General features: G+C 37.7%; 1 protein-coding gene across 2 annotated transcripts in view; it reads right to left on the reverse strand.

Moving 5' to 3' along the window:
* LOC105931901 (C-Jun-amino-terminal kinase-interacting protein 1) overlaps window positions 1-15,432 on the reverse strand; it is a 71,097-nt gene extending 55,665 nt beyond the window's left edge. The window contains exon 1 of one of the 2 annotated variants that reach the window (XM_012870787.3): window positions 15,159-15,432. In XM_012870787.3, the coding sequence (XP_012726241.3) occupies window positions 15,159-15,235 (77 nt within the window). In that variant the 5' untranslated portion in view covers window positions 15,236-15,432. Of the gene's footprint in view, window positions 1-7,412; window positions 7,555-15,158 lie in introns of those variants that run through there. The other variant, XM_036135974.1, reaches the window with a different exon arrangement.
* Window positions 15,433-15,706: the final 274 nt, after the last annotated feature.

Below are 15,706 nucleotides of genomic sequence, written 5' to 3' on the forward strand. Positions count from 1 at the left end.
AATAAAAATACCAAAATTACTCTGAGGTAAGAAATAACTTTGCTGCTGTCACACTGTTTCCCATTTCACCATATACATGTGTGCATGGCAATACTTGTTATGTGGTGTATGAAAATTAAGCATTTATGGAACATTAAGTCTCATTATGTCTTTGAGGTACATACAGTATACCTCTGAAATACCCCATTAGTACAGCATGTCTATATATATATATATATATATATATATATATATATATATATATATATATATATATATATATATATATATATATATATATATATATATATATATATATATATATGTTTCTATATATGCTCATGCTGAACAGTTTTTCAACATGCCTAAAATTCAAACTATATATGCCAAAGTAATAGATGAACAGGATGGAGTGTGTTGACAGGACAAAGCGACCCTGATGCCACAGTGAATTGTGGCTAAGTTTGCTGTGGCCACTAGAGCAAGGCAACAGAATGAAATACAGTGAATACACATAATTCAACTTCATGATTTATCTTACATTTCCGAAATAAAATGAAAAATATATGGAAGCCTGGTCGAGGCCAAATTACTTACCACAGTATCTGATGCTTGAGCATTTTTTCAGCATAATACAGCATATTTTGCCAGTTCAGTGGCATGCAAAGACCATTGTGACAGATGTATTATAGTATGCTTTGGGACCCATTCATGGGAGGAACAAAAAGGAATTAACTTCACCAGAGAACAAAGGAGACATGAAAAGACTATGAATCCCAGAATGCACAGTATCAACCCATTGATGTGGCAGCTTCCAGCAAGTAGGAGTTTTACAGCTGGTATCCCAGAACATCATAGAGCTAAAAAAAACCATGGCGCGCAGTAGCTTTTTTTTCTCTTTACCTGCAGTTCCCTACACAGGCTGCATGGTGGGAACATGTGAGTGAACGTCTTGATCTCAGTCGCTGAGTAAAAGAATGTATTTTGGAAGAAACCTTGGATCAAAAATAAGTAAGCTAGCTCCATTTAATCTATGCTATCCAGTCAGCTCATCACATTAACATGCATGAAATGTCATTATAAACATGCTAAATTGTGTCTCTAAAAGCTAATGCTTAAGATAAAAAAACTGCTAATGTTATGACTTCAAACACCAAAAATTTAGCTGTGTTTACGACAGCTTGTTCTGTTCACACAGCTCTCAGCTGTAGCACACCTATAACGCTCATACACACATTGATATTTGTATTAACGTTATTTAAACTGCAAATACACACATAAAAGGTGTTAGAAAACAACTTGGACTGAAAATAAAGATAACAACAAACATCAATTTAAAAATAAAACTGACTGCCTTTACAATTTGAGATTAGTGACAAAGGGTTTTATGTACTGAGCCAGAGCATCAAACTCTACAGAGGATAACCCACCAGACACCCCAAGACTAAAATAGTAAAGTCTCAGTCTTTCTGTCATTAAAATTAAGAAAGTTAATCCTGGCTATTATTTCTTCAAGGCACTCTAACAATAACGACATGGAGTGGAAGTCTTTTCTTTTAAAGAGAAAATGAACCTGGCAGTCATCCATAAAAATGAAAGTCACATTTGGGCTTCCCAAAAGTGGAGCCCAATTGAAGCAGATACATTGAAAAAGCAGAGGCCCCAGAACCCAGCCAAGTGGGCCCCCACAGGATAAGGAAACAGAGGATGATTTAAAATTGCCAAGGCTGACAAAGAATGTCTTTTTTTTTTTGTCAGAGATGGCCTGTACATGTCAAGGGCAGAGCCTTAAATGTCTATAAATGCTCCAAACAAGATATTAAAATGTTATGATCAACATTGTCAAATGCAGACGTTAAATCCAACAAAATAGGATCACAGAATTTCCAGAGTCCGTCGCTGAAAGAAAACTATTAAAAACTCTGAGCAGTGCAGATTCTGTGGTGTAAGATTACTTAAAACCAGACTGAAACTACAACATATGTTATTTATCTCTAATTCAGCAAATTATTTTTGTCATGGTTTGGCTTTTGTTTAACATTAGTTTTTATTTTTCCTTCCTCGTTTGGGAATCATTTTGTTCACTTTGGGCTTTAAGGCTCCATGACGTCAGGAAAAATTGCAGCAATGATTTTATTTTGAACATTTTGATATCAGTTGTGAATAACGGTCTTGCACATGCACAGCTATTCAAAAAGGGACTTGGGGAGACTTTCGGGAAAAATCGCCGACCCTAGCTTGAACCCCCAATTTCCAAACACTTCTCTTTCTTTCAATCTTCACATTGATCCCATCGATGGAAAATTCATTCAATCCCTTAATTCAATCCAAAATTTCAAAAGAAGGAAAGGAGAAGAAATTGCAAAAAAAAGGAAAAATTCCAATATGACATGTTGCTGTGACCATGTTTACTGATAACTTGGGTTCGCAAGCACACAAAGAGAGATGACCACAGATGTCAACAAGAGGTTGAACAAAAATAAAGATCAAACCCCGAAAAATGAAGTGCAAACAAAGGCAGTGGACGGTGACAAGGAGAAAAATGCAATGAGAGGAGGAGAAAATTAGCTTCTGGGAGATAAAGCGCCTTGACAGGACAGTGTGACCCTGATGCCACAGTGAATTGTTGGTAAGGTGGATGCAGTCCCCAGAGCAACGCAAGACAGTGAAAGACATGGCAAATATCATTGTCATATTAAAAGGCAAAAACATAACATACGCTAAAGGCTAAAAAAGGAGGGTAAATGGTAGTTCACAAACTGACGTTGCAAATACTGCAAATTTAAATCATATAGTTGGTGTAAAACCTGAGGTAAACTTTGATGAAAACATATAACACAGTGTGCAATATGCATCATTTTATATAATCTATCTATCTATCTATCTATCTATCTATATCTATATATATATATATATATATATATATATATATATATATATATATATATATATATATATATATATATATATATATGACATGCTATTTGTGAGTTGAAGAAAGTGCCAGATGAAGCTAAAGCTAAAACAATTACAGCAATATAAGTACAAGGACAACTATTTTCCCAATCTTCCCAAATATACGTTTTTAGCCCAGAACACTGTTTAAACTGGAAGCAGTAGAATGGGTGGAGTTCAACTCTGCCCATGGTTCTACAATGAGCACCACCTGGAAAAAATGCTAGCATGCCACTGTTCATCATCCTTTTAAGAAGCAGTTGAGGACCCATTCCGATTGGCTTTTAACTAGGTTTTAACTAGTTTTATGCTACGGTGTTGCATTTTTGCTTTTTTTCTTGTCATATTTTTGTTTTGTGTTGTTTTATGGTTGTTTTTATTGTGAAGCCCTTTGTAGTTTTATCCTGTGAAAGGTGCTACATAAATAAAGTTTATTTACTTACTATAATAAGACTCCATAGTCAACTCAGATGGCTTGTTTTGTGGCAAAAAATAAAAAGTTACCTTCTAAAATAAGTATAAAACTGTTTCACTAAAGTAAATCGACATGGTGTGGGATGGTGTGGGACATATTTTCATATGGGAAAATATGTTAGATTTTTCCAGTCAGCTGAGTCTTAAATATGGAGATTGTAAAAACAAAAGGGGAAGGTGATAGAGAAATGGATAAAACAAAGCTTCAAGACAGGAAACTCAAAGCAATTTGCCCTGAAAACGGAAAATGGACAACAAAAATAATCAAAGACAAATAGGCAGAAACAAGTCAATGTTTAACTAAGTGTTAAAAATTGAATCAGATTTATTGAACGAAAAACCTGATATGAAAATTCACTTAAAAAGAAACATAACAGAGGGTCCAGTAGTCTAAAAAACAGTGTTAATTGACTTTGAATCATTGAATAAAAGCGAGTTTCATTAATATTTCCTCATTAGTCAAGAAAATGATGGTGGAATCTGGTCTAAACATGTCAAGATGAAGTTTTTAGACAGCTCCACAAGTATATGCGATATCAGGCAAAGGAACAGAGTAACTGGGAGTCCTATCTCAAAATGAAAAAAAAAAACCTTTTAGGGTGACAGTGAATCTTGCCACTAAACAATTTAGAAAATGTCTTTAGGAAAGGGAAATCAGTTCAATCCTTTTAATAATTTATAGTGGAAGATCCAGAAGTGATGCACGATTATGGTACATCCTGCAAATGTAGTTTGTTTCCTGCAAACAAAAGCAAGTACAGATAATGGATGAATTAGCATTAAAGTTGTATGTGATTACTGTGATATTAAAAGCTCATTCATTAATTTATCAACACCGTTTGCTTGTACAGGTTTAGTCACATTGATTCTCATTATCAAGACAGATCGAAGTTCTTTAAATGCAATCTCATGTTAAATAAAGGGGATATTTAATTTTAACCACAAAGAAATATCAGGCTTTTCAGCTGTCTGATCAATGTATATCTTGTTGAAAGTGTCAATACAACAGAGAAACCAAGACAGATATTTCAGCAAACCTTTATAAATATAGTAAATATTTTAGGACGCCTTACTTACTGTATATTTCTTTACATAAAACATTGATTGCTAGGCTGATGACTGAAATCTGTGGATTATCTTCTTTACCAGCCTGATCATTAGGCTGATGGATTATATATCATAATAATACAGCAACATCCACCAAGGATTCCAGGAACAAAATTAACATTGTTGGTATTAATTAAAAAAAAAACCTTGCCAAAGTTAAGTCGAAATTATAGATTTGAATTTAAGAAAGTATTGATTGAATACTATCAATGAGGACAGATGTGAAATGCACCTTTTGTAAGTCAATTATTCTTGTAATGCTGCATGAACTCAAGTTATTTTACATCAATGGGACTGCTTGAAAAGGACGAAACTTGAGATCTTTTCATTTACACAATAATATAAAAAAAACATGCATTTTGTAGAAGGTTTGCAACAAACTTAAATTTCAGCACAAAAAATGAGAAAATGGGTGTCTAACTTATGAAACCGATAATGGTTTGAATGTTCCATTGTTTCATTTGTCAGGTTATAATCAAAATATGAGGAAAGCATCTGGGGGTCTGTAAAATCCCCTAATTTCAACTATCTGTCTGGATCAATTTGCACACCAGAGGACTGCATTGAAACTGTTACTTTACAAAACAGAAATATGAAAAATATGTTAAAAACCGCCCTGCAACAGACTGGTGACCTGTCCAGTGTGTACCCTGCCTCTCGCCCAGTGAACGCCGGAGATAGGCACCAGCAAACCCCCGCGACCCCGTGAGGGATTAAGCGTGTCAGAAAATGGATGGATGGATGGATGGATGGATGGATGGATGTTAAAAACCATAAAATTTCATTAGAAATTTCCTTAAACTTAAGATTTGAATTACAGATCAGATGGACAGTTTTTTCTAAACATTTACCTTCTAGCTTAAAGGCGTCAAGTTATGTACTATGACTTTACAAATTTCTATTATGGCTTATTATATTGTATTTTGTTTTACACTGTTTTTGCTCTACTTGTTAGTAAATGAAACACTTTTGGGCATATTTATCATAACGAGACCACATGAGAAGTAAGTAAACAAGAAGAAGCAATGTAGCCGTGCGAGTCAGCAACGTCCGACAGAGGTGCAAAAACAAAAAGGCTAAGTAACCCTAACCCTGTAGATTGGGATGGTCTTCGATCACACCGAGATGTCACTTTACTGCAAGGCATTGCAGGATGGTCTACTAGCTCTTACAGTAGCTGCGTCAAGTGTTGCCATCTTGCTTTCTGATAGTTCAGCGGTACTGCTGTTTATGTCTGCTGATCGTGCCTGGTTCTTTTCGGGCTCAAAAAGGACTAAATAAACATTAGCAGGACGAACGCTTGGCATATATTGATTTATTTGAAGATGAACATAGGATTTTATTTTTGTGTTTTTATTTTCTGGTCAGAATATGTGACTCGGCCCATTTAATATATCAAAATCATATCCTTAACTGTACACTCTCTGGATTTTATTAATGACAGGTCTCAGGTGTTGTAATAGTTAAAAGAAAATGTCTTTACTTATTTTGTTAAGCGAATCACATCTTTCTCCTGTCATAGTACATTTACACTAACTAATGTTAAGGGGTTCAGAATTTTTAAAGACGTCCTTTTAAGGGCCAAAACATTGCTTTCATTTGTCGAATTAAAATGAGTATGGTAGGAGTCTTGCAGAAAATTTCGGTGCTTGGACAGTTTCTGGCATTGTTAAGATGTAATTTTGCATTCTCTGTTGAGAAATCATGTTGTGAACATGGACACAGCACTGCAGGATTGATGTTTCAGTTTGTATCACTATGGAATTGGGCTAAACTGCTGCATTATTCTGACAGTAGGAGGTGACAGGGCAGCCAGCTGGCATTTGTACGTCTTCATGGCATGCCTCTCGGCGTGCATTGATGAAGGGCAGTATGACCTCACGCTCAGGAAATGATGGGTCCAACCAGGTTATTAGCCATATGTGATTCTAGATTTTAGCCTGCCAGACTCAGAGCTGATTATGTTCATCGCTTGCAAAACATATGGTTTTTATTTACAAATGGTAAGACACTAAATAAGTTTTTCAGTTTTGACTTTAAATGGCATTTTTGTGAGCCTTGAACATTTATATTCATGCATGCTGCAAAAAGTTGCAGTCTGTATATCGTGTATTAATCTCATACTGATATTACATTTAAAATATGAGTAAAAAAGCATAACCTTGGCAAGAAAAGCAAATGTCGGTCATGAAAGGTAAACAGAACTCCACAAACAACAAAAAATAAATAGTGCACAACCTTTGCCTTAAATATAGTAACCACACTGGTCCAGTTTTTTTAAACATGAATGGATATGTAAGAAATCAATTAATTTCGGCTAATATTTTGCCATCACCCACAAATTACCCTGGCTAATAGTTAGATATCATAGTTGAATCGAGCAAACCCTCTACGTCTATCTCCGCTTATATGTTCCTGTAAATTCGCACATCACATGATTTTATCCCAACCAAGAGATCACAAGACTCAATGCAGTCAGTCACTCATCAGCTTTGCCCTCCTACAAGGACGAGACAGGGGGGTATGACCGGGACTGGCAAATTTACAGGAAGGAAACACTCCATCGTCATGTGCATGAAAACAAACTAACAACACACACTCTTGCAGAGTGCTTCTTCTGCACCGGCATTGTTGTCAAAATGTACACGCGTAAGACTTCTCTGGTTCTATTTTTGGTCAAATTGCCCTCATCCTTTGCATGTTCTGAATTCCCCCTTAAAAAAAAAAAAAAGCAACAAACGTGCAAACAGTCTCTTGCATCCGGTCTCCATCAAGGGCTTGCCTGCTTAAGCTTTACGATGCAAGGAGATGGCGTGAAACAATGACTATAAATATAAGCAGTTACACTAACAAGGTCACATTCATCCATGCTGCTGCTCACAAAAACAATGTCCTACCATTTCTCCCACTGGTCCTCCATCCAACCCTCTCCTCCTTCCCCTCCCGAGTCCATTCTGTACGTGAGGAGGGCATCCACAGGCAAGAGAAGAGAAGGATGAGAAGGAGCAAGAGGGTTAGAAAGTGAAGCAGGGAGGGAGAGAAGGAGGAGCAAACAGGAAGAGAGCCGGAGGAAAAAGGAGGAGGGGTGCAGCTCGTCCAAGTCGGTGAGCGAGGATTCAGATTCAAAGCTCTGCTTGCTACCACTCCATCCGGAGGGGACGGAGAAAGATGGGGTAATTGTTTGAAGCTGTGGCGCTGAAGCTGCCAAAGAGGAGTAATGTTATATAACCGGCACTGTGCTGTGTGCATCAGATTTACTACGCCACTGCAGAAAACTGCTGGTGTTAGCAGATCATTCAACAGCATGGGAAGCCCCAGCAGGACAAACATTAGCACAACAGGACACTCCCCTATCTCTGTTTCTCTCATCTGAACAGTGTCAAGCTAAATTATTTATGAGGAACATCAATCCTCCAAGTAGTAATTTCTTCTCTTTTTTTCTATCTCTCCATTCATCTTCCCAACAGAATAATATATATTGTATTTATCTGTCAATTTTGAGAGAATGCTAAGGTTTAACAATATAAAAGCCTAAAGCGACAGCGTGTTGTTTATCCAGATTGCATGACCCTAATGGACATTTTCCCTCAATCTATAACTTGTTTGCTTTTATTTCAGCTTTTAATGTTATGTTCTGTCTCTGTTTTCTGGCCTGGCGTTCTGCTTAGCTGTGACTCTATCTGCTAAGTGGCTATTGCCAACGACTTCATGTTATTTCTTTATAAATGATACACGTGACCCTGTCTTTCAGAGGTCAATCCTGTCTCTCTCCTAGACATATTGGCCGAACTTTTACTGCAACTAACTGCATTTGCCCCCTTACTTCTTTAGACTTGAAAACTGGTTCAGAGTTAATCTACTCAGCTGTGTTTCTCTCCTAGATGAAGCCACTAAATGAGCTATTTCTGCAGTAATGTGTTTACTTTTTCTCACATAGAAAGTACTCCTAGATCAATGCTTTTGTTTTCTTTTTGTTTGCATGCCCTGTATTCTCAACCCTCCAGGTGGTCATGGCTGGTGGCCATTCACACTGAGCCTGGTTCTGCTGGAGGTTTCTTTGTGTTACAGGGGTGTTTTCCTCTCCACTGTCGCCACATGCATGTTTGGTATAGGGGACCAAAGTCAGTGACAATTAATCTATCGGCATAATTGGATATAATTAAATTAGTTAACTGCCTTGTGATGATGTGTATCGACACTGTATCAATTAACTAAAAAAACAGATTTCTGACATTTAGGGGAAAACTTGTTAGCCATACACATTTTACGTATTTGTCTTCTACATGATGGCGTGCTGTTGGTTGAGGAGGATTAGAAAACAAGCAAATACGACCATAGATCATTCCATTTGCTGTTTTCTGTTGAAATGGAGGACTATCCATACTCTTTGCCCAGCGATTAGCTGAGTTGAGATGCCGCGGAGCGGTCTCCTCCGGCTAGGGAAGAGAAAGCAACCAAGAAAGGAAAAATAAGTAATAACCGAGAGGAAACGAGAGTCTACATCAGCGTAGCTTTTACCAGCTGGAGTAGAGTCGATTGATGAGAGGGTGGGGCTTCAAAACAGATGCGAAGGTCACAGGCTTTCTGCTGGACAGGTAAGTTAATTCAATATAACAGTGAAGTGTATTTTGGCATTGTGTTAGAAACTGGGCTGTGTAGTCCAGCATCTACTCTGTCATTCCAGGAGAGTTTGTTCCAATTGTCTCCCTCTCCCTCTCAGGGAGTATGTGTGTACACGGAGGTGTGGAGTGATACTTCAGCCGGTTCATGGTGTCTGTAGCACAGCAGCACTAGCGCTAACTCAAGTTTATATTTAATTTGCTCATTTGGGCTCTAAAATTAGTGACAAGCCCAAAAAAAAAAAAAATGATTTATGCAATTTACAAGCGACTTTAGCAAAAAACAAGTCCAAAGTCACTTATAATAAGTGGGATTGGCAACAGTGCCAACAACCATTTCACCTGATGACCATAACTATTAGCTATTAGTAGTAGCTTAGTACCAAATACATGGAGGACATACATGTTGACATTGTCAACATGTATGGGTTTGAACACATCAAATGTTATTCCAAATTAGTTAAGCTAATTTAACCTCATTCCACAGTCTTTAAGATGTCTCCCAAGACAATAACTCCAGAATGATTACTACTTTCACCAGATGTCACTAATAAAACAGAAGAAAGTCGCTACATTTTTCACTCGTCACTTTTTTGAACAAAGGTTGCTGCATGGGTCTGAAAAGTCGCTAAACATAGCAAGAAGTTCTCTAAATCGGCAGGAGTAATCAAGTGCTTCCTCAGATTAGAAATATTACTGCTGCTCGTCGTGTAATTCACCTCACAGATATTGCATCGAGTGGAATCTGTTGCGCATTTTGGAAAGTGGAGCCACACTTTCGAGCGGTTTACCAGCTTGGTTTACTGGACCAGCGGCTACTGACATCATCACGCTGTGTTCATGTTCGGCATGGAAAATCCCTGAATCTTCCACTCCCTCAATGTCACAGGGATGCATTTAGGTACCGAAACCTAGGAAAGTTTGACTTTACGTGAATCGGTACCTGGTAGTTCTGACGCGATTCGGTCAATGCCTATCAAAGTACATAATTTGGTACCCATCCCAGTGTTTGTGTGTGCATAGTTCCTTAGCTTCTTTTATCTTAATTTTGTTAAGTAGTTTAGTCAAGTTTGATTGAAATATAAGGTTAATTTAGGTAAACAATATTCTGTAGTGGTGTCCTCTGGATGTTCATTTATTTCTGTTAATAAATTATTTTACTTAAAATTAAGTTGTCACTCCTTCATGCTATAGGTGTACAGAGTTTGCTAAAAGAATGCCAGTGCTCAAATCACCTTATGAACTACTGTCCTAATATCAGCTGTTTGGGGTGATATTCACCTGACAATACCTAAAAGACAGAGTTATTTATTAAACATTAAATAACTTAAAAGAATGCATAATGGCACAACAATGACACTCCGCGGCTTCTGTAGTAGTTATTACGTGCGTAACAGCGAGGTTGTTTGTAATTCATTTAGCGCACCACTAGATGTATGTAAATCTTACCCAGAGGGGCTTTAAAGTCCCGAGGAAGCAAAGCTATAAGACTAAAACAGTGGTCCGCCAACAACACCAGATAATGCAGTTACAAGTATCTTTGTAAAGCAACAAACACATTCCCACAAACATACCATCACTACAAAGCCATCAGCCTCAGTCATTTTACAATGTTGGAAGTTTTGTGCAATTAACAGAGCTATTTCAGACACACAAATAAAACCGCAGGAGTTGTGTTGAACCGCTATGACAAGAAAAAGACATGTTCCAGAAGTTAGGTGCCTGAACACACCAGAATACATGATTATGCCACAGATCTTCAACATTATACTAGCAACATGCAAAAGTTAGTGAAGAGTGATTCAAATGAGAAAGACAGAGTTCAGCAATAAGAACTTAAAATAAACTCATACATTTTCAGAAACATTAGATTTATGACACACACTAGATTAAGTAATATAAATAAAAATCACTCATTTAAAGTTAAGCTCTAAAGCAGAACAGATTTAATTAATCAGAAAGTGAAACAAGAAAATATTGTACTTATATTAATTGATATAATTCAATTTCCACATCCGTGTTTCCCAATCCAAATAATGAAACATGAATTGGACTATAATGATAATAATAACTTGAGTATTGCCAACCACTATAGGTAAAGTAATCATGCTTTAACTGCTGTTTGCTCCCCAGGCCACAAAGAGTATCTGCTGTCTAGTTATTATTGCATTACTATAGAACTGTAGCAAATATAAAAAGTGTAGTATATACATTTGCTTTATGAGTGTGTACACTTTTAATACTATATAAATTACTTTATCCATTGTCACACACACACACACACACACACACACACACACACACACACACACACACACACACACACCTCAGGGTAACTTAGAGATACCAATTAACCAAACAGTCATGTTTCGAGCTGTGGGAGGAAGCTGGAGCACCCAGAGAAAACCCACAAAACACAGGAAGAAGCAGAACGACTGGCTGAGATTAGAACCCAATGACCTTTTTGTTATAAAATAAGTTCATAAATAAAAAAATAAAAAAACTTTATAAATCACTTCAACTCGTGTAGAACCTTAAATGAGGTATGCAGGAAGTGTTGACCATATGAGGTAACAACTCCTATTTCATGCTCTGCTGATTTCTGTCACCAAGGTTTAGTATGGCCTCTTGGGACAAAAGCTTGTGATCTTATCAAGTGGGCTGCATGCTACTTAGTGTCCCCTTAAAAGTATGTGTCTGATACGTTATTTGGAAGAGTCATGTCAATTTGAAAAGTGCAGGTGGGCTAATCCAAAAGATGAAGGGACAACAGCACCATAGTCGATTGTTTAAATTTCTAAAAAAAAAAAAAACAACTTAAAAAATGCTGTACTCGTACATGATTTTATTTTTGCAAACAGAGATAGACTAAGTGGACCCGCAGCTCAATTACAGACGTTTGGTGCCGCCAGAGAACACAAGTCTGGTCAGCAGAATTAAAGAGGCAGCAATAAATAATCAGCAAAGGGGAACCAATACAATTACTGTCTATGATGTCAGTTTCTGTTGAGGGTGAAATTCAGATCAGTTATATTTACAGCCCTGCATATTTTAAGTGTAAGAGAGGCAGACGATTACAAGGCAGTCCTGTTACAGGGTCCTACATGTTTTTACATAACAATTATTCAGTCAATGAAAGAAGGAATATGGAACATGAAATCATTTAGCATTGAGGGCCCTGTCTTCTTGCTAGCCTGCCTGCCATATTTTCTTACAAATACCATTCTGACGATTATCTAACTGAATAAATCTCTTCCCCATTATCGTAGAAACTGCAAGTCACAAGATAAAAGAATAACTGATTGGTAAAACATTTAGAATTGATTATAAAAATTAATGGGTACTTGAGTAGAGTTTGTTGGGCAAACCCCTCAGTGCCTCAGAATGAGAAAAAAGACTGATCCATTTGACTTTTTTTTATCATGATTTGCCAATGGGTTTCATTGCCCAAACGATGTCCTAAAAATTGTAATCAGAATAATTCAGTTAAGATTGAAACATTGTCTGAAGAGGTTTGAGGTTTTTCAGGGTCTGGTTGATATAAGGAGCATGGACTTTTTTGTTTGTTTGTTTTTGACAAACCCAAAAAAGGGTTTAACAAATCTCAAAATGTGTTTTTATAAAATCTGTTTAAAATAAAGCAACACATTTCAAGTTTCTCCAATATTGTACATGCTTAAATACAAATGATAAAAAAATTTGCCATTTGGTTTAATAAGGAACTGAAATCTCAAGTCAGTGTGTATTACAAAACAAATAGCTTTCTTTTTGTCTTTTTTTAACGTGTCCTCTCTGGCAGTGTAGCATTAAGAAATGCTTTCTTACTACCAAAGAGAGCACAGCAGATTTTACTGCTCTAAAAAATACCTTTCTAAGATATTTGACAGTTGTCAACCTGTGGAACTTCAAGTCAACTGATTGTTCAGATTATCAGAGAAACAAAGACATCAAAAATAAGAACGTCAGTGAACTTCGGGGATTTGTTAGAATTTGTTTAGCCATTGCGGAACTGTATGTTGGAGCGTTGTTATATTTTCACTCTCCCTCTCTTCTAAATATATTTGTTCATGTAAGAAGATCCAAAACACTTTATGCAAACCTTTAGCAAAATTTCAAACAATATATAATCTCATCTCACATGTAATGGAGATGCTTTGCAGTATACTTAGCATAAGTCACTGTTTTCAACTCAGTGATTATCTTTGCTGCTTTAACTAGTTTGGCTGTATTACAACTTTCTTTCTGCATGAAAAAGTAAAAGAGAAAACATGTTTTGCAAGAATATTACCTAGAGAAACACATGTGATTTAACGAATATGTAGAAAGATCCAAAACTGACCCCTTGGTCCCCAAGACTCCAGCTCCAACATGCAAGATGCATCAATGGGTGTACTGAGGTACATGGAAGCAGCTTAAACTGTGAAATTATAAATTGCTATAAAGGATAGTCATATGTATTTTGCTGCACCTTGACTGTGTTCACAAATAATGTTGTATTTGACACCATAATAAAACTAAAGATTTCAGTTCAAAGTGAAGCTGCTCCCATATCTGAGTGAATAAATAAATCAAGGCTAAGAGTGTAGCTGTCTCGTTTTTAACAGCCGCAAGTAGGGGAGGAATTGATGATTCAAGCACAGCATACGGAGGGAAGAATGTCACGGAAACAAACATGCCAGCATATGGCTGATCTGGGACCAATCCAAGCCCGACTTTGTTTTCTGGCCCAGTTTCATGTCAGGCATCCCACTGAAGTATTCCTTTGATCACAAAAATCAGAAGAAAAAGCAGAATCAAGATTCCAGCTTGATTTGCTTCTGTTGAATCTTTTTACTCCGATCTTGATCATATTACTCCACAGCTTGTTTATGTCTTATGGTACATTCCTTTAATAGCCCACACATTCAAATTGCCAGTCATTGCTATGCTGAACCTATTTCTTTCCATATTTGTAACTATGGTGGAAGCACAGCTACATTTTATCTGATTTAAACAGCTATCTGTAAACCGGACAATAAGCACAAGTGTTGTTGTGAAGAAGCTCTTCACAGCACAGAGACTGTTATATGCATGTTTAGTGGGATGGGGGAAGACTGAGCCTGAGGGAGGGTGACTTTCTGTTGCCTCGCTGGGGAATATTGATCAAAGGGCCTTCAGCCACAAAGTAATGGCACTTAATGAGCAAAGCTTTGGCTGCAGGCAGAACCGCAACTGAGAATGCATAAAGCAACAGCATGATTCTGATCTCAGCGTCCTTATCTGTGCATTTAACCAGCTTAAAACGATCACATCCACATTTTTATATTTCTATACAGCTTATTGTTTTGGTGTGCGCAATTACAGATAAATCCATCTTTATCTCGGGTAGCACAGATAGTAATCAAAAGTCAAACGAATGATGCATAATAAAATCTGTAGGTCCTATATTGCGCAAATAATTAGTTGGACAATATCACAGCACTGACATGTCAAGTAAGAGCTGCCATTTGTACAAAATAGTAATCATAAAAGGAAAGAAAAAAAGAAAGGAAAATATGGGGGTGGTTGGTTTCATCTTAACTTTGAAATAGACTTGAAACAACGTAGCCAGCATAAAGCTCAGGTCAAACGGGTCTAAAGGGGGGTCTAGTTGGGTTTAAAAATAGCCAAAAGCCATTCCAGGCGTATTGCTGTTGTTTTAAAAGCTGCAGGGATTTAGCAGGTTTGATCAGATTAGGAAAAAGTAGGTTATGCGACATATGCTCTGAGAAGGTGCAGCAACACAGCTCCGTCTCAGTCTCTGTGGGAGCAGACACGCCCAAAACCGAGAGATGTTCCCCTGAAAGCCAGCGCTGCTAAACAGGGAGCACCGCTCCTGCTGCTGCTGCTGCTGCTGCCGCTGCCGCTGCAGCGACGCGTCCGAGCAGCCAGCATCAGCACCATCGATCCTGCAGAGTCTCCTCCGGTCTGCACACAAGCCGACTCGGCCAACACACAAGCACTTCGTTTACACGCCATAGAGGCTCTGCCTACCGGACCTCCTACCTGAAGCTGGCCGTAGAGTTCACCTGGATGCTGCGGCCGGACGGCGGCGTGGCTTTGCGCTTGTCTCTGTCCGCCATGCCGCCGTGCGTTCATTTCTCCACGGACGTCGCTGACTGCGTGAAGCCGCCCGGCCCGGCAGACACCTGAGAGGTGCGACGGGGAGGCTGCGATAGGGTGATGCCTTCGAAGACTCTGGGAAAAACGGCCACTTGTAGTAGCCGTTGCGTGTGTATTTATTTAATTATTTATTAACGACAGAAAAAATAACAAAAAAATAAAAATAAAAATGCATTTTTTATTTTTATTTCCATAGAGGCACCTACGTCATCAGCTGCAACAGCGCATTAACAACCCCAGCACCTCGAGCATATTACTGTCTGCAATTGTATATTCTATATCTGTAAATAAAGTTTGTTAAAAAAAAAAGACGATTGGCCTATTGTATACATCGATTGGCTTTCATTGTGGCCTAGAGAATATTTAGAGCGGGCATTTGTTAAACTACGCACCCTCAGTTAAGTTATGTTCATAAATGCTGAACTGACTTG

This window comes from Fundulus heteroclitus, chromosome 4 (genome assembly GCF_011125445.2).
Source record: "Fundulus heteroclitus isolate FHET01 chromosome 4, MU-UCD_Fhet_4.1, whole genome shotgun sequence".
Classification (NCBI taxonomy): Eukaryota; Metazoa; Chordata; class Actinopteri; order Cyprinodontiformes; family Fundulidae; genus Fundulus; species Fundulus heteroclitus.